This window comes from Symphalangus syndactylus, chromosome 1, assembly GCF_028878055.3.
Source record: "Symphalangus syndactylus isolate Jambi chromosome 1, NHGRI_mSymSyn1-v2.1_pri, whole genome shotgun sequence".
Taxonomy (NCBI): domain Eukaryota; kingdom Metazoa; phylum Chordata; class Mammalia; order Primates; family Hylobatidae; genus Symphalangus; species Symphalangus syndactylus.
In genome coordinates, this window is record NC_072423.2 from 55,598,620 (window position 1) to 55,625,503 (window position 26,884).

General features: G+C 37.9%; 1 protein-coding gene and 1 long non-coding RNA gene across 4 annotated transcripts in view; one reads left to right on the forward strand and one right to left on the reverse strand.

Moving 5' to 3' along the window:
• Window positions 1-2,139: 2,139 nt before the first annotated feature.
• On the reverse strand, window positions 2,140-9,288 carry LOC134731744 (uncharacterized). The gene is made up of 3 exons (XR_010114307.1): window positions 9,266-9,288; window positions 3,956-4,076; window positions 2,140-3,093 (listed from the first exon to the last, which is right to left on the reverse strand). It is a non-coding gene; the product is annotated as an uncharacterized lncRNA (long non-coding RNA).
• Window positions 7,964-26,884, forward strand: part of DSC3 (desmocollin 3) — a 49,972-nt gene continuing 31,051 nt past the window's right edge. Inside the window, exons 1-6 of one of the 3 annotated variants that reach the window (XM_055235436.2) lie at window positions 7,964-8,476; window positions 19,106-19,190; window positions 20,382-20,581; window positions 21,919-22,038; window positions 25,191-25,346; window positions 26,612-26,756. In XM_055235436.2, coding sequence (XP_055091411.1) covers window positions 8,408-8,476; window positions 19,106-19,190; window positions 20,382-20,581; window positions 21,919-22,038; window positions 25,191-25,346; window positions 26,612-26,756 — 775 coding nt within the window. In that variant the 5' untranslated portion in view covers window positions 7,964-8,407. Of the gene's footprint in view, window positions 8,477-8,952; window positions 9,135-19,105; window positions 19,191-20,381; window positions 20,582-21,918; window positions 22,039-25,190; window positions 25,347-26,611; window positions 26,757-26,884 lie in introns of those variants that run through there. The other 2 variants (XM_055235438.2, XM_055235437.2) reach the window with 2 other exon arrangements.

Sequence of the window (26,884 nt, forward strand, 5' to 3'; positions counted from 1 at the left end):
TTAAATAACATAAAACATACAATATAGAGCTCCCATCCCCAAAGATTCTAATGTAATTGGTTTGAGGTGGATTCTGAGGTGGGTCGTGGTGGTTGGTGTTTGTTAAAAGCTCCCCAAGAGACACCAACATGCAGCCAGAGTTCAAAACTATTCCTCTTGATGATAATGCTCCTAAATGTGTAACTTCACTTGTGGACGTAACAGGCCTTAGTCAGTTCTGGCCCAGGTGCAGCTGAAACTTCCCACACCTTTGAGTCATTTGCAGAGCTGGGCCTTTGTCTTTCATGACAACAAATTTTATCTTGGCAACCACAACAAAACTTTAAAGGGTCCTTTGGTTTAAAAGTTTAGATAGTAATTCTCTAGAGAAGATAATTTTGCCTTCTTCTTTCTACCTATAAATTCAGCCTGTGAAACAAGGACTTTCAGAGTTCTTATGAAAAGGAGGAATAGAAAGAAAAATTCAAGTTGTGTTTTTAACAAATAAAAGATAATTCCATTCAAAGTGCACAAAATTTAATTTTTTTTGTTTGTTTGTTTGTGACTGAGTTTCATTCTTATTGCCCAGGCTGGAGTGCAATGGCACATTCTCAGCTCACTGCAACCTCTGCCCCCCAGGTTCAAGTGATTCTCCTGCCTCAGCCTCCCAAGTAGCTGGGATTACAGGTGCCTGCCACCATGCCGGGCTAATTTTTTGTACTTTTAGTAGAGACGGGGTTTCACCATGTTGGCCAGGCTGAAATTTCTTTTAATAAACATTTAAATAATGTATATATTATACATAATAAATAACTTTTCATTAACATTTGGTAAATATTATTGTTACAAAACAATAAAGAACAAACAAACAACCCAATTGTACTTACAGATGGCAAATAAGCATAGGAAAAATTACTCAACATCAATAGCCATCAGAGAAAATTCCAAACACAATGAAACATAGTGTCACCAGGGAAATGCAAATTTAAACCACAATGAGATACCCACAATGGCTAAAACTATAAGACTGACAAAAATGTGTTGGCAAGTATGTAGAACAACTGAAATTCACATATATTACTAAGGAAGAAGTAAGAAATTGGTCTGGTAGTTTTTAATAAAGTTGAGTATAGCATCTATCCTATGACCAGGTAATTCTACAAGTAGATATAAATACAAAAGAAATGAAAACTGATATCTTACTAATATATTCAAACACATTGTATTAATTTAAAATATGTTGAATGAAAGAAACCAGACACAAAAGCATTGATACCATGTGGCATTCAGCCGTGAAGATGGTGTCCAGTGATCTCTGCCTCCTGGATGTCACTTCTCTGTGTAATGCTCTTACCTTAACTGTGGACTGTTCCTGGTGATTTACTTCTACCAATAGAATTCAGCAGAGGTGAAAGGGTGTCACTTCTGATACTGAGTTACAAAAAGACTGTGACTTCCATTTTTGGAACTCTATTTTTCTCGCATGTTCTGAGGGAAGCCAGGTATCCATGTTGTTTGATTCCCTGGAGAGGCCCTTGTGACAAGCAACTGATATCTCTGGTCAACAATCATTAAGAACGGGACGTCTGCCAACTGCTATATGAGTGAGCTCAGAAACAGATCCTCCCTCATCCAGCCTTGAGATGAGTGCAGCCCCAGCTGACCACCTTGATTGCAGCCTGTATGACAGCCTTTGAGCCAGATATGGTTTGCTAAGCCATGCCCAGATTCCACAGAAACTGTGACATAAGTCCTTCCTCTAAGCCACTAAATTTTGGAGCAATGCACAAGTGATGTCTAGTAGATAAAAACTGAAGCAGCAATAGATAACTAATGCAACGTGTGATTCCATTTATGTGAAATTCTAGAGAAGTCAAAACTATTCTTTTGTGACAGAAAGCAGGACACTGCTTGCCCCAGGGTAGGGATGAGTATGAACTGGGGTGAAGGAAATATTTCAACCTGAATGATGGTAACATAGGCATACATGTTTGTCAAAACTCATTGAACTGTACATTTATGGCCTATGAATTTTACTATATATAAATTATTACTCAAGAAAGAAAGAAAGGTCAGGAATATTATTCTTTGGCCAACTGGCTGGGAATAGGTGTATGGATCACAATAATTGGATCAAATGGAAAAGGAAAAATAATTTTCAAAATTATCCAGTTTTACAAGATTAAGAGGCCAGAGATTTGAAAAACATGTGGACCTATCCCAAGGTGACTACATCAAACAAGTCGACAAACAATTCAAAACTTCAGTTAGTCTCTAAGCAGAAGGGGTTAGAGTCCCTAGGTTGGGCCACCTTGGAACCTTGTGATTCTTGGAACAAATCTTGCCATTTTTATAGTATTATGTTGCTGCTGAAATAATTTCATTTTTTTTGCCTTGATAGTAGCCCAATACAAATATTTATTGTAAATTAAAGATCATTTCCCTCATTTGTTCAAAATTTAAACAAAGATTCCAAGGAGGGAATAGGATAGAGGCCCTTAGAGAATCTTGGGAGAAGAAATCTGGCCTACTTCTGGCCAATGGCTGTAATACAATACTTAATTCTATGAACTGATGAGTTTGGAAAACTGCCACTGGGAGAGCCTGACAGAGCAAGGCTCAGACCGCCTTATTGTAAGAATACTTTATATATTGTAATAAAGAATGTGGTAGAAAATAAGATATTCTTTATCTTATGTCTTAAGAACATGTGTGTGCCAATCACTTTCCAATCTCTCTGAAGAGTAAAAGCCCAACTCCCAGTGTAGCAAGTGAGAAAGGAGACGTTAAGACCGGCCAAAATTGATGTCAATTATCTTGGGACTATCACAGAAAGGCAGTTCATCATAACAGGGAAAAGATGTCATGATCATATTCATGGTGCTTGTCTATTTGCAACTTCTTTTTTTCCACCCATCCTAGGATACGAGGAGTGGAGGGCAGGTCAAGGTCTCTAATTTCTTTTTAGATCTATGGGACAGTACAGCAATTTAGCACATAATTCATTATTAGAGGGTCCAGATAATAATCTGATCACTACTTAATATTGTCTTGAGCAGGAAATAAAGAAGTTCTTCTGGCAGATGTCTTTTCTCCAATACATGTATTCTGAAACTTAAAAAAAAATGATTACTTCAGGGACCTAGCAGGACAATTTTTGTCAGAGAGTCTCTTTGAAAAGTGAAGGATTATAGTAAGTTCATGGCTTTCCTTGGCCATTGTCTAAACAGAACTTGGAAACAGGGAGAAATAACCAATTTTATTGAACTTATCAAGAATGCTGCAATCTTACTAGGAGGGGGAACAAAACAGCCTTTTTGATACATGCCTACGAACCTACTAGGACTATTACTAGCTCCTCAGTTTTTAAATGTTCAGGCAGGACCTCTGTATTAGAGTTGTTTAGAGAAACAGAGATCTGGTACAACCCGTCATAGATGTGTGTAAGTCAAGACTACTGTTTATCAGTTAGGGAGTTAGGGAGGGGTATAGCTTATAACATTTGAAAGACAGATGCAGATATGAGCCTTGAAAGCAATGCAAGAAAAGAACTGATTATTGTTGTGGGATTGCACCTACTCAATGAACACTAAATAGCTAATTGGTAGAAAGCTACCCCCATCTAGAGACAAAAGGCTTGGGAAACTGAGCAGGCTGAAAAGAAAAGACAAATCAAGATGAACAAATCTTGAGGTAAATAGCATTAATTAATATGTAATTATGAACTAATAAAATAATAAACGACCGTTAAGTTAAATAATTTGCTAGCCTATGGGGAGCTGGTGGCAAAAGCTGCCTCTCTGCTCCAGAGCTAGTTAATAGGCATCTAAGCTGGGGTATACACCACTTCTCCAGGCTGATGTTAAGGAATGGTCATCCTGAACTTCTGAGAAAAAAGAAGACTGATGGGGCAGTGAATCAGGGAATGACGCTGGGATCAATGACACATGAGATCTGGCAGTCAGCCCACTCACACCTGCAAGCTTCACTCTTGAGCAATGCCTTTTGAACAGACAGATGCCTACAGTGAGTTCCTGGAGACATGTGAACATGCAGGAGAAACTGCAGTCTCATCCAGTGGAAAGAGATTTTTCACTCTAGAAGAAATCAAAGTGAAGAATTATGTGATGATTCTGAGATGAGGTGGACAAAAAATTCACCCTGTATCAGGGCTTTGTTATATGGCTTTAGTTTAGTCGCTATAAGCAGTTATCACTCACACAATAGGGTTTTGTCTTTTGTGTGGAAATTACCATTCCTTCCAGCCAGTGGGAAGTTACTGGAAGATTGCTCCTCCCTTCTTAAAAGGACTGGTTGAAGAAGAGGATATTTGTAAAGGAGTCTGAAGATTGTAGTGAAGGAAGACTAACCCCATTGTAAAAGATCTTGACTCATTAATTAACAAGAAGAGACTGGAAGGGAACCTTTCTGAGCTTGGCACGCCGTATTTGGATTAAACTATTGTAATAGTGTCACTTAGACTGGATAATGCTGAATTTGAGAAATGTACAAATGTCCGACTTTTGAATGATTGTTGCCAAGGTTATAGTGAAAGGTCACATTTCTGCGGGTGGGCGTGAGCTTTCTCCTGAGAGGAAGGGATAGTCCTACTGTCAGTCATTCTGGGGAGATATGAATCCTAGGATGAGAAGTGAGGACATGAGGAGACCCACAGCAGAATAAGGGGAAGGGGAAATGTCCTTGGAGGCCAAGGGTCATTTGGATCTAGAGTTGAGGTCCTCATTGCTGTGTGGAGTAGCATTCTCATTGGATTGAAATTAGCACCAAGTGTTAATTAGGTGCTTGCCATGGGTAAATAGGTGAGAAGGAGGCACATAGGGATTCTGGGATGGCTCTGGTAGTGGGCAGCAATGCGATATTTATAATTGACTTTTGACTCAAACCTTCTTTTATCCTCAAGGCCCCAGCAGTCTTTTGAAATGGCCAAAAAGTCATGGCTGTTCTCAATAGCGCTCTGGGAAATCTGCAGAGCCTCCAGTCACACTGCGGCTATTTATCCTAAATAATATTCCAAACATGCTTCTGAGTTCATGTCCCATGGTGGAACTCATTTTTGTGCCACAGGTGTAAACAAATCTTTTACTTGTTTTTAATTCAAGCTTTTTTTTTCCATAAATTCCTCTGCTCTTTCTCGTAAGTTTGTCTCAAACATCATACAGTTGTCCTGGCGGTATTTTGTAGGAGTGTTTGAGGAAACCTACAGTTGCCATGTCACCGTCCAGGTAAGCCACTGAGATGAGTAGGTGTGCTAGACTAGCACCTGTTGGTGCTGAGTTGTGCAAGGCAGCCTGGCTCATGGGCCAGAGGTCAGGTTCCACCTCCTAAGTTTAGTTAGCTCTTCCATAGCCAGAGATTTCTCATAGGTCCAGAGTAAGAGTACTCTTCTTCGTTATCTTGTTTGCTTTCTGCTGAAAATGTTGCAATTCACCTGAATTCCTGAAGTTTTGTTCTTTAGTCTAAAGTCAATTCCCATTTTTGATCCTTTGTTATTGCTGCTCTTACCCTTCAAACTAAGAACATAACAAGGGAAAATAATAAATTATTTTCCCATTTTGGCTCATTATCCTTTTAGCAGTGACTTCCAACTGACTTTGCAGTTTGAGGGATAAGGTATTAAGATAAAGACAGTTCAGAAAACTCTTTATGCTTTATGATACCTCATGATGATTTAAAGTTAATTTTATAATACAAAGCATCCAGTTCTAACTGTATCTAAACTGAAGCTCGTATTTAAAAAAAATCGACAAATTATTTTAAATCATAATTTATATGGGAATAATATAAGCAAAAAATATAAGCAATTTAATTTATCCTTAAGTCATATTTATGTTGTAATCTGTAAAGATTCTTCTTTATATGATAAAAATGCATTGCTTTTTATTAGGACTTAGATTAATATACTCATGGTGGACAAACAGGAAATTCCAAAATCATTACTAATACTACATTCAGTTATTAATGTTCATATTGCACCTAGAATTTTGCAATACAAGTTAAAAATATCCATAATATGTTTTCTTCCAGTTTTTCTAAAGCAGATTCCTACAACTTTTATTTTGCAGAAGCTAAAAATGGAAGCTCACAGCAATTGTCATATTAGTCAGTAGGCTTAACAATATCCTCTATTACACAGCACAGCCAAAACAACCAGAGGATAGCAATTTTAGAGTTTTAGTCTTTCAAAGGACAGTCCTAACCAGGCCAGACTCTCATAAATCTGAAGATAAAGTTGAAATCATAGACAAACTAAGAATAGTTAGAATAAAGAAAAACACTTCAAAGTCTTTCATTCCCTAGGTATTAAAGAAAGCCATATTATAGCACAAATGGGTTCATATGTGCAAACTCACCAAAAGTGACAATTTTGTAACAGTAGTTACTAACCCTTTTCACACATTGAATGGATGGTTCTCCATTTCTGTCAGGATGAAATTAAATTCCTCAGCATGGTTTGTCATGAACCATCTTTCTAACCGAATTCCCAGCCATTCCATGTAACCATTCTGAACCAACCTCTTTCTGCTTTCTTAGCCTAGGGCACTCTCACAAGGCTCTCCAGAGCGTCTCGTGTCCTGTTGATGTTGTGTTATCTTGGAGCATTCTCCTACCCTTTCCCTTTTCCTTGCTGGGCTTATCGCAACATTTTGCTTCTTCAAAGCTTTCTTCAGCTAAGTTAGATCCTCTCCTCGAAAATGCCTTAACACCTCAACCCTTCACTCTAACAGTGAATTCAAAGTGGTGAGGGAGGGAGATTGGTGCTAGCCATCTCCTTTACTCATCTAAGTTCAAGAAAACCATTCTACTTGAGTTTCTGAGGGCTAGGGGGCTGGAAGAGACTTTGAGAAGCTTTCCCTGAGGTCATGCTGGAGGCACGTGGAGGATGGGAGGTGAAAACGCTGGAGTGGAGAGAAGTTTGGAGAACTTTCTCTGAGACTGAGCTCTTCCATACAGAGACCTCCACTGACGGGTGCCTGGGAGATTCACACTGGGAAGCTCAACTTAGAGTGTCTGAGCCCTTAAAGCTGAGCCTCATGAATTTCAGGAAAGGCCCAGACTTCAGGGAATACATGGCTTAGACGACGAGGAGTCTATTAGACGTGAGCCAGAGTGAGATGAATGAAGGTCATAACACCCTTTCATGATTAATTGGCTGTCTGAAATTCCTGACCTTGGAACTTTTGAATGGACTTCGAGGAGTAGCATCTCATGTCTGAGAGGGATTTCCTCCTGAATCCAGTAGATGGGAGCTCGGGGAACATAAAATTCAGTTTAGGGAGAAATAAGAGAATGTCCCCCTGGTGTTACGAACGACATCTCTATTAAAAAGTGTAGCCTAGTGGGCTAGGAATGATTGTCTTTCTTCCCTTTTTTTGAATTGTTTCCTACAGGAACTGGATTTTATGCATTTCGTTTCTTCCATGCCCTCACACAAAGCTTGGCCAACTTTGGGCCCTGATAAATAGTCGTTGCATGATGTAGAATCTGTAAGCCTCGTTTTAGAAGGTTTTGTGTGGTAGATATTCCTTTGACCACCTGAAAAATTTCATTTTGGTACCAGAAAGTAGTAAACCAATAATTTACGTCTAAGAACAAAGTCGTTTTTAGAAGGTTCATATGAGTCCCCCAAACTGACAGTTAATAGAGCGCTGAGTGTAATCACTCATATTTTGGGTGCGTAAAAATGGTTAGATTAGAATTTCTTAAATTTGGTTTTAATTTCTGACATGCCAAAACCTGTTTATCATGCCATTTGGGATAAATTCCTTCTGTCGTGTATTTTGTCATGTTAGTCAAATCTGGAGAGAATACAGTACATGTATTTTGCTTTAATCTGAAAACATTGGCAGGATTTGTTCAGACGTCGAAGGGGAGATCCGCTGATACAGTGACAAGGGTGTTCCTGGCATCCAGCAGAGCCCGTGTCGAGGCAGGGATCCCTGCGGGCGGATTGGGGTTCTGCATTGAGATGCACCGCGCAGCGCCGGCGACGGGGCCGCCCTGGGACGATCTGGGCTGCCAGGGCCTCTCTGCGGGCCGGGAGGGGCGGCAGCGCCGCGGGGCAGACGAGGCGTGGGAGAGCTGGCAGAGGGTGCGCCAGAGACCGCTTTCCCGAGCGCGAACGCCCGAGTGGCTGCTGGGGAGCAGAGGGGCAGGCTCGGGCAGCTCCTCAGCGGCGCCGGCGATGATAAAACTTGAGAAATAACAAGGAGTGGCCTCTCCGCGTCCTCTGGGTCCAATCCAGTTTCAGAAGTGAAGTTGCTCCCGGGCAGGCAAGCCTGAGAGAGGCCAAAGACACTTAAAAACAAGCAGCGGTGAGACAAGCATCTCCCGCGCCCTACACCTCGGCAGGTCTCGCTCTCGGCACCCTTCCGGCGCCCACGTTCTCCTGGCCCTGCCCGGCATCCCGATGGCCGCCGCTGGGCCCCGGCGCTCCGTGCGCGGAGCCGTCTGCCTGCATCTGCTGCTGACCCTCGTGGTAAGCCAGATCTCGCCGGATAGGGCTGGGGTGGGGACGGGGGTGGATCCGCCCTGGACGCTGCACGGAGCTGGGGACAAAGCGGGCCGAAACGTGACAACGGCGGCTCAGATCGGTGCTGCGGGTCTGGTAGCAGCCCCAAGTTCGGGCCTGCAGGAGTGAGGAGAGAAAACGTGTGCTTGCGGGTCGACTCTGGACTGAGCTTTTTGTTTTGAGACACCGTGTTCGATGGTTGGAATTCTGAGTCGCGCTCAGGCTTCGCTGCGCTCTAGCGGGCGCCGTCGCGGGTTGGGCATGGGGGGTTGGGATTCACGCTCCTCCCCAGGTGGTGGAGCTGGTGGTGATGGTGGTTGGAGGGCGCCTTTGGGTGGAGAAGGAGGAAGAGAGCTTGTTGGTCAGTTTTTTAGGATCCCTGAGAGCTCAAAGCACAGACTTGAAATGGGATTTAGGGGCTGCCCCCTCCCCCGCTCCGGGTCCCAGTTGACCTGGATGGGTTCGTTAGTGAGTGGAGTCGGGGCTGTGTCCCTGGGTCCCTTGGTGGGGCTGCCCCTGAGAAACGGGTTTCTCGGTATCTCCCCTAAAGGGTATTCAGAAGCTCACCCAAGCGTCCACCCCAGCCAGCCACCCAGCCGGAGGCGGGATGTGCCGGGGCGCGAAGGTGTGGGAAGGCCGGGCCAGAATGGGGGTTGGGGTCGTGTTGTGTTTTGGGGATGCGGCCGAGGTGTGGAGGCGGGTAGATGGTGACAGTGGTGGGGGATGATGGATGCGGTGGGGTCGGATCGTACTTACTCCGGCTCCGGGGTGGACTGCGCGGCCAGAGCACAGCCTGGGGTTTCGAGTCTCCGGAAACCTGCCGCCCAGGACGAAACCCTGTAGGAGAGGAAGTTAGAGACAATGCTCTGAGAACACGGGACACTGAATGAAGTGTTCCGAACTCTGGCGGCGCGGTTACACGCGAAGCTTCAGGCTTCAACAGTTTCATTCCGCACGCCCAGAAAGTAGCCGCGGACCCGCGACTTCCCCGCATCCATGGATGCGCTTGGGGTCTGATGGGAGCGAGGTCTATACCCGCGTCCGCAGTGAGCCGAATCTGGTCTCGCGGATTCTTACTGCTTCCTGGCCCTCCACCCTGGCAAGTGGGAGTGGGTCCAAGGGTTGCCCTCCCTTTAGGTCAGCGAGATATGAATATGGGATTGGTAGTTATGATCTACGATATGTTTATAGAGAAGGAATTGGACAAATCAGCGCATCCATTTGCCCAGGAACTGTTCCAACAAAGTATCTGAGCTTATGAAATGACTACAAATGGAAACTGCTTACAAAATGTGTTCTTTTGTAATATATTTAAAGGCGTTTTCAGTTTTTCAGTTTACAATCATGCATTTGGGGTTTTGTGTTTGCTTTACGAAGGGATTGAGGATGGGGGAACGAAACTACGGGTGCTGCTCTCAGAATTTCTCGCATTCACTCGAGGCTCCCAGAGGCCATGGAAGACCAGGAGCTTTCCCGGCAAGGCATGGGTGGGGGTGTCGGGCTGTGGCAAGGAAGAAGGTGCGCGTAAATCTAAATGGAGGAAACTTCAGCTTTGATCTAGGACACACTCGTTCAAGATTTTTTAAAAATAATTCCATTGAGTTTAGGTTAAATGCTGTATCTGGAGACTTAAATACCGGAAAGTGCACAGAAAATGACAATTTATTTCATCTGCAATTGTCAGTTTACAAACACTTGGAATTTCGGACCAGATGGGTAAATTAACACTTCTCTTGACCATCTCATGTATGTATTTCCTTCCTTTTGACTCCTACGCCTCTCAACTTTTCTATATAATATTAATGACATGGCATTCCAGAAACACTTTTCATTTTATAGAGACTTTAATGGATATCTCTAAACCATTACTTATCTTTAAAACATTGCTTGTTCTAAGGAGACAGCTTTTCAAAGCAAGTCTTTAACAAGAATCCGAGACTTGTTAAATTTTAGCCTTCCCAATAAGCAGCCCAACAGGCTGAGGAATTTTCCCATTCTGCACTTTTCCTGTATCTCCTTCCCACCACACTCTGAAGTGTAAATACAGTTTCTAGTAATCACACGCACAAAGAAAAAAGTGAGAGGGAGGTACTAAAAAAAGAAGCATATCAGAGCATCTCACTATTGTAAGTTTTTGATTGCCTCAGAAAGTGTTTTTTCCTCTTAATGTAACCAGAATTGTTAGGAATGGTGGAAACTAATTTACATGAGATCAGTTGTCTTCTGCCTGTTACAAATAATAAGATTCTTTTAAAAATATGTGTTAATACTGTTATCAAATCCACTTTAAGAATTATGTTATCTAGTATACATTATAAATGGCACGTACTTGGACACAGCTAATCCATCATTTTGTTAAAAGGGCTCCTCTTCTAAAGGAACTAAAATAGTTGAAACGTTTGCAGTAACTCCTCTAAAATCTGTACTTTTCCTCTTTGGAGTATATGAACTCTGCCTGCAACCTATGCTGCTAAATAGGCATCCAAATTTTTATATTTGATAGGGTTAATGTGAATAATGTGAGTCCTTACCAGAAAAACTTGTGATGTTTTTGCTCTCGGTAATATTTGATATATTCATCATTTTAAAATAAAAGGGAGTATAGTAATTTCTAAAGACTTTTACATTTGTGACAAGAAGATTAAGGAAAATAAAGGAAGTAGACGAAAACTAGTTTTAAAACTGCAAGCTTAAAAAAATCAAAATTATAGTATACATATATTTAGATTGATGCATTATCAGCTACCTTATTAAAAGGAGATTGTTGATGATCCTGTGAGATACAGCTAGATACGGAAGCACGTTCTGAATAAATAAATGTAAGCTCATGCACATTTTTTGATCCTGTTGTAATTCCCATGGCAGTCTTGTTCCATATATGGTATCTGTGGTGACCTGTAGTTAATCATACTTTCCGTTGAAAGTATGATAGCTGGAATTCCCATCTTACAATGAGTTTGGGTAGAAACAAATTTATTAGACTCATCTAAGTCCTGAGAATGTAGAGCAGTAAATCTTGCAATTTACCTTGGAAGTGGTAAGAATTTGAAAGCTAATATTTCCATTCTGCAGAAGACTTATGGCCACAGGAGAAAGGAAGAGTTTAAAATTCTGTAATTATTGTGTTCAATCCAGAAGATCCTCTTCACATTTAAGACATTCCATAAATTTCCATTCTTTTTCTTCTCTACTGAAGTAGGGTGTCATTTTAGAAAGCCTACTTTGTGTATTTACTATAAAATTAAACAATAGCATAAAAGTGAAACAACTGCAGATAACACTTTAAATTTTTGTTGTCTCTTTGGCATTAAATTTTTCAATCAGGATTTAATGATTCGTCTGATAAGGTTTCTATCATGCAATTAATACAATTTGCTTAGTACTATAAAATGCAACAAAACTATTTTGCTTAGGCTACAGTAGGTAATACTTTATATTATCATTTTTAAACTTTGTTATATTTGAATTTAAAATATGGGCATTCTTGTATATAGAAGTTATTTTTATTATAAATATCTCTAAAGGTCATTAGTTCATCATCATTAATATACTAGTGTCTTTACATTTTTTACTTTATTTTATTTTCAATAAAGCATCCAAACCTCACAAAAACATAGTATCAAATGACTTCATAGTTTCAAGAAACATACTATAACTGAAGTCTATTGAATATTATCCCTTTCAAAAGTTGTATTAATGAATTAACTGTACATTCTTTCTAATAATATCCTATGCAGCAATGAAAATGAATGAACTACTGCTATATAGTTAGGAACTTTGAAAATATTAGTAATGCTCCATGTCTTAACCTTGAACGTGAGTACCCTAGTGTTCATTTTATTATTTATTAAAACACACACAGGCTATATGTAATCTTTGGTATTTATAATATATTTTAAGAAGAACATTTTTAAAAAAGGAAAGAAATGAGCGATAGAGGGTATCAACTAAACTAAACCTCTTGAGTATAGACAAACCCTACTCTAATTGAGCAAGTAAAAAATAGAAAAGGCATAGATAAAACAATATTAGGAACGAAAAGGAAGTATAGTTTTGGAGAGAACAGATGTTAAAAAGTAAAATAATATTAATAGATAATTCCAATTAATTTGAAAATACAGACAAAACAGACAACTTCTTACAAAATACACATAACCAACATTGACTTGAGGAGGTATACAAAATCTAAATAGACCTATAACCATTAAATAAATTGAATTAGAAGTTAGAGAGCTCCACACACACTTCTTTAGATCCACCAGGCCCAGGCTTATGATAAGTTAATTCTTTCAAAATTATATGGAACAGTGTACTTTATGTAAATTGTTTCAAAGAATAGAAAAATACAGAACTCTTCTTAACTCATTTTATGAGGATCGTATGAAGTTGAAAAATAGTGGCCTGATCTCACTTACAGACAAATATGTGAAATATTGAGATAAATTAAAAACAAACCAATATATTTGTAAGATATAATATATTATGTCCTTGTAAGGCTTATCTCAGGAGAGGAAACATGGGTTCACATTAGAACATCTATTATTGTATTTTAACATACTATCAACAGAGAAAATGTATCAACAGAGAAAAACTGATTATTTCAAGAAAGTGGAAACATTTCATTTCAAAAGAATTCATAGAATTCGTAGCACACTAAGAATATCGAGAATGAACTCTTTTTTTTTTTTTGAGATGGAGTTTTGCTCTGTCGCCCAGGCTGAGGTGCAGGCTGGAGGTTGGCTTACTGCAACCTCCACCTCCCAGATTCAAGTGATTCTCCTGCCACAGCTTCCTGAGTAGCTGGGATTACAGGCTCACGCCACCACACCTGGCTAATTTTTTTATTTTTAGTAGAGACGAAGTTTCACCATGTTAGTCTGGCTGGTCTTGAACTCCTGACCTCATGATCCACCCGCCTCGGCCTCCCAGAGTGCTGGGATTACAGGCCTGAGCCACCGCGCCTGGCCAAGAATGAACTTTCTTAATGTAATGAAACATATCTAACAAAAATGAATGAATGAATGAATGTTACAAGGAAAAAAGGAAAAGAGAAAAAGACTCATAATTAATGGCAAAATTGTAAAAATATTCTTTTTAAGTTAGAAACAAATCCATAACGGTCAGTACTGGTGTTTCTATTCAGCATTCCAGAAGAGGTCCTAACAAGCATATCAGATAAAAATTAGCAATAATGAAAGACCTGTAGGATTAAAAGAAAAGAAACCTAGTTGTCATTTTGCCAGCGACAGGATTAACAACATAGAAAATCCAACACTATTAACAGATACTAGAACTCATAAAAGTAAGCAAGTTTCATGGATATAAGCTTAATATTTTTAAATGATTTCTATATATTATCAAGGGACAACTCAAAAATATGTTAAGAAGAATCCCATTCATGACAGCAACAAATCAATGTATCTAAGATCAATGTAACAAAAAATGTGAAAGACCTTTATAGCAAAAATTGCAAAGCTCTACTGAAAAGCAAACATAATTCGGCCTAGTGCGGTGGCTCATGCCTGTAATCCCAGCACTTTGGGAGGCTGAGGCAGACAGATCACGAGGTCAGGAGTTCAAGACCAGCCTGGCCAACATGGTGAAACCCCATCTCTACTAAAAATACAAAAATTAGCTTGGCGTGGTGGCAGGCGCCTGTAATCCCAGCTACTCAGGAGGCTGAGGCAGGAGAATTGCTTGAACCCAGGAGGCAGATGTTTCAGTGAGCCGAGATCGCACCACTGCACTTCAGCCTGGGCCACAGAGCAAGATTCCGTCTCAAAAAAAAAAAAAAAAAAATGCAAAAAGGAAATACAATTCATCAGTAAGTGAGAATGAAGCATGTTCACGGATGTAAAGGCTCAAGAGCCCTAAATGTCAAATCCTCTTTAAATTACTATTTAAAGGAAATGGAATTTCATCTACATCCTAAAATAAATTTTTACAGAACTTGGGGAACTGATCATAACATTGTTTTGAGAGTCAAAGTCTAAAAAGAGCAAAAATACTACTTAAAAAAAAAAGATTGAGCAATGGGGAACTTTGAAGTTTTTGAGTATCTGGTATACATAAAATTTTAATAAAGATGTGTCAAATAAAAAAACAAAATTGAAGCACTCTGTTTATCAGAAGATTTCATAATAAAAGTTAAAAAGCAAACTAAGTAAACCTACAAGAAAAAAATAAATTTAACAAGTACAAACAATAGATAAGTGATTAAAGGAGAAGAATAGACAATTTACAGAAGATAAATGGTAAATAAACACAAGAAAATACAGTCAATCTCACTAAAAATTAATAAAATGCAAATTAAAACAGCCATTAGGTTGGCAACATGGAAAAAGTCATAAAATTATTTGTAAGGGAGGATATGGGAAATAGAGAGATTTAATATGCTGGGGGCATTAATAGAAATTGATATTAGTACTTTGGAGAGCAACTTGGCAATAGCTAATAAAATTGAAGATGCTCATGTATGGCACAGTAATTTCCGCTTTAGGCAGAGCTGTTCGCATAGTGTCATTTGTAACAGGAGAAATGAAAAGCAATCTAAATAACTATCAATAGGAGAATGACTAAAACTAAACTGTGGTACATTTATGGAAAAGTCTCAAACATACTGTTGGGTGAAAAAAGCAAACTGCAAAAGGATGCGTATAAACACATACTACCCCAAACGAGCTTATATTTTATGGGCACAAGCATATACTATTTAATAAAAGTATAAAATCCTACTGAGGAAGTATAAATTTTAACTTCTGAAAACACTATTCCCTGGAGAAGAGTTGGAAATATAATAGAGCATAAGACTTTAGCTATATCGGTAAATTTTAATTAAAAAATAGAACAAAAATTGCAAAATGTTCATTTTTTTTAAAGATCTAGATGGGCACTGAGCATTTATTATGTTTTAATTGATTTAAATATTTCACAGTTAACTCAGATATTTTGCAAAGAGATGAGAGTAAATATATATTGGGCATAGCTTTTTTGGGGGGATTCAAAAATACCAACTACAGAGTTATGATATATTTCAATCAATGGGTGGTTTGTTGAAGGAAACCATTTTTCACCCAAGGTGACAACTATATACTTAAGGAAAATATTAAATTAAGCATATGTATGATATGGTTTTTTCAAAAGGGCAAATGACTTATTACTTCATTGTCCCAGTTTGCAATCTGGTTATTATTTTCTGAAAATGATTTATTGGCTTATTATATCTAAATTAAACAGCATTGTTACATGTCAGCCCTATTTGTCCATATTTTTGTGATATTTTTGTTTATTCTGACTAATTCAAGTGAGAGTAAGGTGAATCTTTGAGAAGTACAATAATTTTAGATCACATATTAGAATAATTGTGATAATGTATATATTTGTATATACATATATTTACAGTTATGTTACCATATTTTAAAATATTTTAATTTTGTGCAGAAATCTGTTTCATATTTGATTATATCAGAAATAAAATACTTCTTTGTGGTTATTATGCCACTTTATTGTGCTGAAATTACTTCTGTGAATTTATAAATTTGACAAGGCCTTTCACTGCCAATTTGTAGAAGTGATTGTGGAAAGTCATTTTTTCGATCAATGACAGTGTCCTTTTTTGTTTTAAACTGCATTATTGAGATATAATTTACATTCCATAAAATTCACATTTGTTAAGTGTACAATTCAGTGAATTGTAGTAAATTTGAAGAATGTGCAATAATTACTACAATCTAATTTTAGAAGCTTTTCATCACCTTAAAAATAAGCCTCATACCCATTTACAACCACTTCCCATGGAAATTTACTTTGTTCCTGTATATTTACCTATTGTGGACATTTTATGTAAACGAAATCATACAGTATGTGTTGTTTTGTATCTACTTTCTTTCACTGAGTATGTTTTGTAGGTGCATAGTACTTAACAAAGTTCTTTTTAGAGCTGAATAACATTTCATTGTATGGATTGTTTTCACTTTTTTGCCTATCGTGAATAATGGTATGTACTGTGGATATTCATGACAAGTTTTTGTGTGGACTTTTTTATTTCTTTTAGCAAGAATGGAATTGCTGGATCATATAGATTTATGTTTAACTTTTTGAGAAACTGCCAAACTGTTTTCCAAAGTCTCTGCACCACTTTACATTTCCTCTAGCAATGTGTAGGGGTTTCAGTTTCTCGACATCCTCACCAATACTTGTTATTTTCTGTCTTATTTATTTTAGTTATCCTAGCAAGTAGGTATTGCATTGTGGTTTACATTACCATTTCCCTAAAACCTAATGATGTTGGGCATCTTTTCATCTACTTTTTGACCATTTTAATATCTTTTTTTGGGATAATATCTATTCTGATCCTTTGCCCATTTTTCTGTGTTATCTTTTTATTATTGAGTAGCAGGAATTCTTTAAATATTTTTGATACAAATCCTTTATTAGTCTGAATTTTCTTCAGGCCGGGCACAGTGGCTCAGGCCTGTAATTCTAGCACTTTGGGAGGCCGAGGTGGGCGGATCACGAGGTCAGGGGATCGAGACAATCCTGGCTAACATGGAGAAACCCCGTCTCCACTAAAAAATACAAAAAAATTAGCCGGTCATGGTAGCATGGTAGCAGGCACCTGTAGTCCCAGCTACTGGGGAGGCTGAGGCGGGAGAATGGTGTGAACCTGGGAGGCAGAGCTTGCAGTGAGCCTAGATCGCACCACTGCACTCAAGCCTGGGCGACACAGCGAGACTCCGTCTCAGAAAAAAAAAAAAAAAAGAGAGAGAAACTCTTCTATGAGTTGTATTTTTCACTTTTGTAAAGAAAGTGATATTTTTCTGGAGAGCAGAAGTTTTTACTTTGAGTAAGTATTATTTAACAACTTTTCTTTATCACTGTGTTTTTCGTGTTGTATATAATAAATCATTTCCTAACCCAACATCATAAAGATTTGCTCTCAAGTTTACCTCTAAATAATTTATTTCTTACATTTATGTCTGTGGTTCATTTTGAGTTAATTTTTGTGTATGGTATGAGGTAGGGGTTCAAATTCACTTTTTTTTCAGGAAGGTATCAAATTATCCCAACACCATTTGTTGAAAAGACTATTTATTTCTCTTGAAATTTCTGGAATCTAACCATAAATGTAAGGCCTTATTTCTGGGATTTAAGTTCTATTCCATTCATCTATATATTTATTCTATTGTCAGCACCACTCTGTTTTGATTATTGTAGCTTTGTAGTAAGTTTTAAATTGGTAAATATGTCTTTCAATTTTTTTTACTTTTTCAATTTTATTTGGATAACTTGTATTTCTAGAAAGATTAATATTCAATTTCTTCAAAAAAGTTATCTGGGATTTTTATAGAGATTGTATTGTATCTGTAAATTAATTTGGGGAATAACCATGAAGATGGGCTATCTCTCTATTTATCTAGGTCTTTAAAAATTTCCTTCAGCAATGTTTTGTGGTTTTCAGTGTATAATATTATACTTATTTGATGACATTTATTCCTAAGTATTTTATTCTTCTTGATATGCTACAAATCAATATTTTGCTTAGTTTTCAAATTTTTCAAAGCTAGTGTACAGATATGCAGTCGCATGTTCATCTTGTATCCTGTAGCCTTACTGAACTCATTTATTTAGACAGTTTTTTAGTGGATTCCTAAGATTTTCTTTTTTTTTTTTTTTTTTTTGAGACTGAGTCTTGCTCTGTCGCCCAGGCTGGAGTGCAGTGGCGTGATCTCTGCTCACTGCAAGCTCCGCCTCCCGGATTCCCGCCATTCTCCTGCCTCAGCCTCCCTAGTAGCTGGGACTGCAGGCGCCTGCCGCCACGCCCGGCTAATTTTTTGTATTTTTATTAGAGACGGGGTTTCACCGTGTTAGCCAGGATGGTCTCGATCTCCTGACCTTGTGATCCGCCGGCCTCGGCCTCCCAAAGTGCTGGGATTACAGGCTTGAGCCACCGCGCCCGGCCAAGGATTCCTAAGATTTTCTGTCTACAAATTTATGTCATCTGTGAATAGAAACAATTTACCTTTTCCTTTCCAATTTGGGTGCCTTTGATTTTATTTTCTTGTGTAATTTTCCTGGCTAGAAGCTCCAGTATAATGTTAAATAGAAGCATGGTGAAACCCCGTCCCTACTAAAAACATAAAAATTAGCTGATCATGGTGGCCGGTGCCTGTAATCCCAGCTACTTGGGAGGCTGAGGCAGGAGAATTGCTTGAAGCCAGGAGGTGGAGGGTGCAGTGAGCCAAGATCACGCCATTGCACTCCAGCCTGGGCCATAGAGTGAGACTCAGTCACACACACACAAAAAAAAAAAAAAGAAAAAGAAAAAAAGAAGCAGTTAGAGCAGAGTGGACATCATTGTCTTGTTCCTGATGTTAGAAGAAATAATTCTGTCTTTCTCCTTTAAATATGAAGTTAGTTGTTTTTCATAAATGAACTTTATCTTATTGAGCAAGTTCCTTTCTATTTCTAGTTTTCTGGGGGTTTATTATAAATAGGTGTTGGACTTTGTCAGTTGCTTGTTTTACATCTATTGATATGATTATGTTTTTTTAATCTTTACTTTCTACTGTATTAATGTGACCTTTTAAATTCTAGATCTTCAGTCTTTCTGGTGAAGCCTGCAAAAAGGTGATACTTAATGTACCCTCTAAACTAGAGGCAGACAAAATAATTGGCAGAGGTGAGAAATTTTAAAAGTCTTTTTAAAGCAGAAATTTAGTTTACATAGGCTGGAAAGAGCATGATATAATACCTTTGCCTTTTGGGTTAGCCTGAATCTACTAATAAGGGATGTTCCTCCAGGGAGTAAACCAGAAGTTATCATTCTGTTAAAAATGTGAAGAGAGAAATATGTCATCATATTTCTAATGACTAGAAATGACTTCTAATTGCCAAAGCTGTACCAATCATAGCCAGTTTTAGCCTTTGCTTTGCAAAACCAGTCACCATCTTAGTCCTCATTTCCTTGACATATTTACATTTGACATGGCTCACCTTTCCCTCCTTTTTGAAGTATTTCTTCATTTGGCTCCTAGGCCTAAATATGTTTATTTATTTATTTATTTTTTGTTAAATATTTCCACCTGAGGCAGATTTGAATTAAAGTGAAAACACGACTCATGGACAGCAAATGAATCCTTTGAGAGGTTGTTACTTAACTGAGTAGTAATTTATCCATTTGCTTTATGTTAAGACAAATAGTTGAAGAATGGGATGGATGACAGGTACATTTTGATATTTATATGCATTTTATTACCCATTACTAGAGGCCAGAAATCCCAGGGAAGAAAGACTCCATGTAGAGTTTCAGTGTGGGGCCTTGGAAAGCTTGGAACACACAGAGTATTGTGGGCCTCCAGGGGAAATTGTGTACAGAAAAGTGCCAGTGGGAAGAAAATTTCGGAGAACGGATTTTTCTAACATGACTCTTTACCAAACTCATACACTCCATTGCTCTTTGGCTCATGACTTCTCACTGAATATAGGTGTATCTTAAACACTCAGATTGTATTGTTAGGGAAGCTCTTCTGTATGTTTATTCAGGTGTGTTGGGGGCATGTTGCCCAGTTTTGTCATGATTATAACATGCCCACATCTTTAATTGGAAGGTCATTTTCATAAGTCTATTAGAAGCATATAAAGGTTTAAAACACCTTATTTAATAGAAATATACACTCAGTAATTATTTTTTAACTGAAAGAAAATGATCATTTTTTAAGTAATGTAAAAACCAGGTTAAGATATCTGTTAAATGCAAATTGATTGGCTTATTTCATCCCACTTCATGGTTTTTAAGATTATATGAATTATTTTAACACATTTTTTCTTCTCATGTGTTTTTACCTTACAACTTGGAAATTTTTACTTGCAGTTAATTTGGAAGAGTGCTTCAGATCTGCCGACCTCATCCAGTCAAGTGATCCTGATTTCAGAGTTCTAAATGATGGGTCAGTGTACACAGCCAGGGCTGTTGTGCTGTCTGATAAGAAAAGATCATTTACCATATGGCTTTCTGACAAAAGGAAACAGACACAGAAAGAGGTTACTGTGCTGCTAGAACATCAGAAGAAGGTATTTAAAGTACATTAAATATTTTCAGTCATTTTTTCATTAAAATACTCTCATTAAAAATTGCAAAGAGAAACAAGGATAAATAGGGTATTTTCCCCTTTTGTTTTCATTTTGTTTCCTTTCCTTTCACTTTGTTTCCATTTTCTTACCCTTTTCCTTCCCCTCCATTTTCTTATCCTGTCCTTTTCATTCCTTCCCTTTTCCTTCTCCTTTCCTTCCCCTTCCTTTTCTTCCCTCCCTGTCACCTTCCCTCTCTCCCTTTTTCTATCCTTCTCTCTACTTCTCACTCTATTTTTGTCTCTCCCTCTCTCTCTTTCTTAACACTTGTTGAACTCTGGTTTTGGTTTTACTTTATTAAATCTGAATTATTTCTCCTCTGTGAGGGCTTCTTCCACCTCTAAATTCTAACTATTGTCTTTTGTGCACTGGTGTCAGTTTGGTTATCCCTCTATTATAGAATTCAGAATTTTTTTAATGCAAAACCTTTACAGTGAGGAATGCCATTATGAAAGTAGTCACAAAATGATGAAAGGTTTAGACTGGATTACACCTAATCTCTGTATCAATAATAAACTGTATCAATAATAAAGCTAATTTAAGTTACAGTTTAGCACTTTGCTAAATGTTTAATGCAATTATTAATTAATTCTTATGAAATGAAATGTCTCCCTTGCTGCGTCATGAAATGAGATGGACATCACTAAAAAGTCTAATAGAAGTTTCTCCCATGATAGAGACGGCACTATCTGCAGTGTTTGATATGATAGCTCAATATTAATGGCTACTCTGCACTTGGCATGTGGCTAGTGCAACCGAAGGATAGAGCTTCTTATGTTAGCGTCAGTTAATTTAAATTTAAATAATCACATGACTTATGGTGGCCAAGGGCTACCGTATCAGACTGTGTAGATGGAGCACTATGGCAGTGAAGGACACACATTTTCTTTCTCTGACCTAAGGGCATGAGCTTTTAACTAAAAGAACAAGTAAGTGCTATCTGGAGATTGTTGTAGAGAGAATACGTTCTGTGTCTCTATTTGGGACAAAGCAAGAAGAACTAAGAATATAGTGGTGATTTTCCTAACATGAAAGTATAGTCAGTGTTAGAATGGTATACAAAAAGAAATTCTCTGTTTCTTGAAACCTTTTAAATCTGGATATATTCTTTCTTACCCTTCTAATGTAGAAAGACTTTATTAACTGGTTTAGCTTCAGCATGGAAATGCCTGACACTGAACCTCCAGAGAAGGATTAGGTTTATGAGCTGTCCACTATTTTACACAAAGTAGATTGTAATGCTTTTGTTTATTTATGTATTTGTTTTTCTCTAAATTCAGGTATTGAAGACAAGACATACCAGAGAAACTGTTCTCAGGCGTGCCAAGAGGAGATGGGCACCTATTCCTTGCTCTATGCAAGAGAATTCCTTGGGCCCTTTCCCATTGTTTCTTCAACAAGTAGGTTTACACCTTTTCTGGTCAGGATTGCTTTAATTCTAAGAATCTGTTTCATTGAGATTTAATACCTCTTCAAACATATAAAAATAAACAGATCTGGTTAAAGATGTTCATGAGGTGTAACAAAAGTAAAATGAGAAAGAAAATTACTAAAAACCTAATAGTAAGAGAAAGGCTCTAAAACCATTGAATGATCTTTGTTTATTCATTCATTTAGCAGGGAGTTACTGAGCACTTAACTATATCCTGTGGGAGGTTCCGCTCTAGGTCCTAAAGATATAAGTAAATTTAGTCATGGTCCTTGCTCTCATGTGGGTTATTGGCCTCGTGAAGGAGACAGAAGTAGGATAATAATTACCATTTTTAGTGATGAGTGCTATGATTCTAGTGTAGAGATGTTGGGTGATTTGGTAACAAATGAGATGAACATTAAACCTTGAGGTAAGGTGGTAAAAAGCAAGAGAAGGCTTAGAGAAGGAGACAACTGAGTTGAGTCCTGAAGAATGGAAAATTTTTCTGCAGGTAAATAATTGTAGAAGAAGAGGGAAGTACAGAAGTCAGAGCTCCTTAGAGGAGCTCTGGATGGCTTAGTCTTCCAAGGTGTGATGGAATGGAGCAGGGAGATGAGGCTGAAGAGGGAGGTAGGGGTCAAACTACTACGGACTATGTGCATTCTGCTAGTAAGTTTAACTTTATCTTAATAATAAGGAGAAATTCTTAAGCAGATTACTGACATGATCAGGTTTACTTTTCTCACTAAGATCTAAATGGAACACGCACAATTGAAACCATTGGGCTATGGCCTTCTGCTTGCCTTTTTCCCCTTAAATGTCTAATAGTGTGCTTGATATTTAATACTAATAGTGTAATCTGTGTACTAATTGTTTCAGTTTTTAACTATCCTTCCACAGTCGTTCACACTTATTTTTTATTCTACCCTAGTGCTAGACATTTGTTTATTCTCCATGAATATTATAACTTTATTTGTTTATTCTCCATGAATATTATAACTTGAACACTGATGAAGCATATTAAGAAATGACTTCTAATTGCCAAAGCTGTACCAATCATAGCCAGTTTTAGCCTTTGCTTTGCAAAACCAGTCACCATCTTAGTCCTCATTTCCTTGACATATTTACATTTGACATGGCTCACCTTTCCCTCCTTTTTGAAGTATTTCTTCATTTGGCTCCTAGGACACCATTCATCTAGTTTTCCACTTACTTCATTGATCACTCCTTAGTATGTTTGGCTGGATGTTCCTCATCCATCCTCCCAGCCTCCCTCCAAGTCTCTAAACTTCGGAGAGCTCCAGGGTTCAGTCAATGAATCTTATCTCTTGTTTCTTGACATTTACTCTCTCAGTGATCTCATCAGATCTCATAACTCTAAATACTATTTATATACTGAATACTTAAAACTTTGTTGGCGAACATCTAGTAGTACGTATGCTATTGCAGAAAAGGAAGGAAAGAAGAAGGAAGGAAGGAAGGAAAGAGGAAGGAAGGAAGGAAGGAAGGAAGGAAGGAAGGAAGGAAGGAAGGAAGGAAGGAAGGAAGGAAAACAAATGCATCTGAACTGAGCTCTCAGAAAAAATAGCAGAAGTAGCAAAAATGACACAACTGCCTACCTTAAGGAAAGAAAGAAAGAAAGAAAGAAAGAAAGAAAGAAAGAAAGAAAGAGAGAAACGTAAATCGTGATGCCAGCAAAAATAACAGAAGCAGCAAAAATGAGACACCTGCCTACCTCACTTTTGGCATTCCAATCTTGTTCAAGCACATCTGACCATACATGTTTAAATCCAGAACTCTGGTTTCAAGAGATTCTGCAAAATTTGGGGGTTTTGGTTTATTTTGTTTGACTATTTCTAGCATCTACACTATGAGAGGACACCATAGAAGGAAAATGAAACAGATATTGAGCTTCAATTTAGCCTATATGTCTGTTCTTCTCATAGTTAAACTTTTGATTTCTGTATTATTATGCATTATTGGCATAGGTGCATTTTATTGAGATCCCAAATAATAGTGGCTTAAGCAAGAAAGAGGTTTATTCCTTTCTTGTAAAAGTGTGATCTGGTAAAAAGGTTCTAATCTGAGAAAACACCAAGGACCCAGGTTTCTTTATTTTTTAGCTTGGCTGTCCCTGCAGGTTCCAGATGGCTTGCCTCTGTGTCCAACAGGGAGAAGACACTTTCTCACCTTCTAGAGCACAACTGGATTTTGCACATATCATTTTTGTTCACATTCCCTTGACATGACCTTCGCATGTGGCTCTAACTAATTGCAAGGGTGACTGAGAAATCCTTTCTTCTGGGCAACCTTGTGATCACTACAAATTCTAGTACTAAGGAAGATGGGCAGAATAGATATTAAGAGATACTAGCACTCTCTGACATAGTGTCATTGACTTCCATCTTTATACCACACATCCAACCCATCAGCAAATTCTGATGGCTGTACCTTTAAATTATGTCCAGAATCTAACCACTTCTCACCACCTCTATGGCTATCATGTTAGTCTAACTACAGTCTCTTCTCTGGGTTTTTGCAGTAACTTCCTCAGTGGTCTGCCTGCTTTTTCCCTTACCCATCCAACCACATCTAGTCATGCTTGACAAAACAGCAAGTATTACCTTTAAGGATATAAATCAGATGATGTTACTCTTGTCTAAATTCTCCAGTGGTTTTTCATTTGACTCCGAGGAAAAGCCCGCATTCTCGAATTCTCCAATGTGATGTGGCCCCTATTACCTCATTACTTCTTCATCTCCTCCTTCTTTTTTCCATGCTCTTTCTACTCCAATCACAGTGGCTTTCTTGCACTCTTTGAGCATGCTAGGCAAAACCCCGGCCTATTCCCTTGCACTTCCTATTTTCTCTGCCAGAAAGATCCTTCCCTGTTTATCTTCATAGCTTATTCTTTTAATTTTTGTCAGTTTTCTTCCTAAGGTACATTCCAACTGGGATTCCCTTCTTCCTATGAGAATCCCTTTTTGCCTTACCCTTGCCAACAATGGTTATTATTGTTCTTTTCTACCTTTTCTATTGAAATTATCTCTTTAATTTAAAAAAGATACATCAGCTGCATTTAAAAGATATTGTAACTGAATTTAGTTTTAATTTTTTTGCATACTTTTTTTCTACTTTTAGGTTGAATCTGATGCAGCACAGAACTATACTGTCTTCTACTCAATAAGTGGACGTGGAGTTGATCAAGAACCTTTAAATTTGTTTTATATAGAAAGAGACACTGGAAATCTATTTTGCACTCGGCCTGTGGATCGTGAAGAATATGATGTTTTTGATGTAGGACTTTTATTGATATGCCTGACTTTAAATTATTAAACTATGTTTCTTCTGATGCTTACTCCAGCTACTCTTTCCTGTCTCCTTGCACTCTCTTCTTAGAGGGTATCTTAGAGTCAATGGGAAATAGAATGTGCAATATTTTGGAATACTTGGTAATCTTTGTCTCAACTGCTGTTAGGTAAGCCTGAAATGAAGCAAAGAGGTTCAATATTTGAACATAAATTTCAATGTATTTCGATGTAAATGTCAGTAAATTTCCAAACAGTTGGTTTTGCTTATGAGATAATCTCTTTCTCTTTCTCACTGGTTGCTGGCACCTTTTCCTCACTTCAAGACATGCCTACAGTTGATTGGAAGAATCCTCTTTCTATACTGCTCTTACTTCCATTTTTGTCTTTCTTCCACACAGATGATTATTTGATCACATCTGAGAACTACATAAGAAAGTGAAAGTGGGAGACCAAACTCAAATAAGGGCTAATAAGCCAGTATTCTGATAAAGATGAGCTTATAGTCAAAGGCAAATAAGTCAGATAATTTTCAGTATAATATGGTAAATGCTGTGAGGTCATGTGTCATTCCCATGGTTCCGATGGAATGATTATCGGAAAGAGAGATTCTGTTCCTACAAAAAAGAAGGAAGAGATGCTGTGTAAACAAACATGACTGATGTCCCCATGTGACATGCTTTGCATTTGCTTAGAAAATTTTCAATTCAGTGTTGTAATCACATGTTGAATAGAAATATATTCTATTTGACATTACATTGCCTTTAATCAGCAATGGGGAAATTAGTACATGTATTTTGTCAGAAAAATGCTTACAAATATGTGGTCTATTAGGTAAAATAATAACAGGGCTTGGTAGCGACAAATTGGGAATTGCTGCTTTATTTAGATAATGTAGTAGGAATTTTTCCTATTGCAGTGAGTTTAATTGTTCTCTCCAGCATAATTTTCTGATTATAGAGAGAATTTATATTCACATTTAATTCCTCAGTCTAGTGGACAGCGTCAGCCCTGACTTCACTGTACTCTGACCTAGGTTTTATTTGCGAAAGCCATTTCCACCACATACTGGATGCTCTTTGCAGTGAAGTGTTTCTCCATTTGGTGCTTTGATAATTAAAAACACAGTGAGTAAAAAAAACTTCAAAGTAGTTTATTATTGAAAAGATTTGCAAGGCAGGTAGTAGATAAAGCATCTTATTCTGTCTTGCCAGAATCTGATATTAATGGAACTTTCTTTTTGCTATTTTGCAGTTGATTGCTTATGCATCAACTGCAGATGGATATTCAGCAGATCTGCCTCTCCCACTACCCATCAGAGTAGAGGATGAAAATGACAACCACCCTGTTTTCACAGAAGCAGTTTATAATTTTGAAGTTTTGGAAAGTAGTAGACCTGGTAAGTCTGCTTTTAAGAATAAAAATAATCATTTTAAATATGCCTGTGTACATTTTAAAAGACATTGAGCTTTTTATACTCAAGGCCAGATCAGCCTGAGATAACGTTGAACTAGTATCTACTTACCA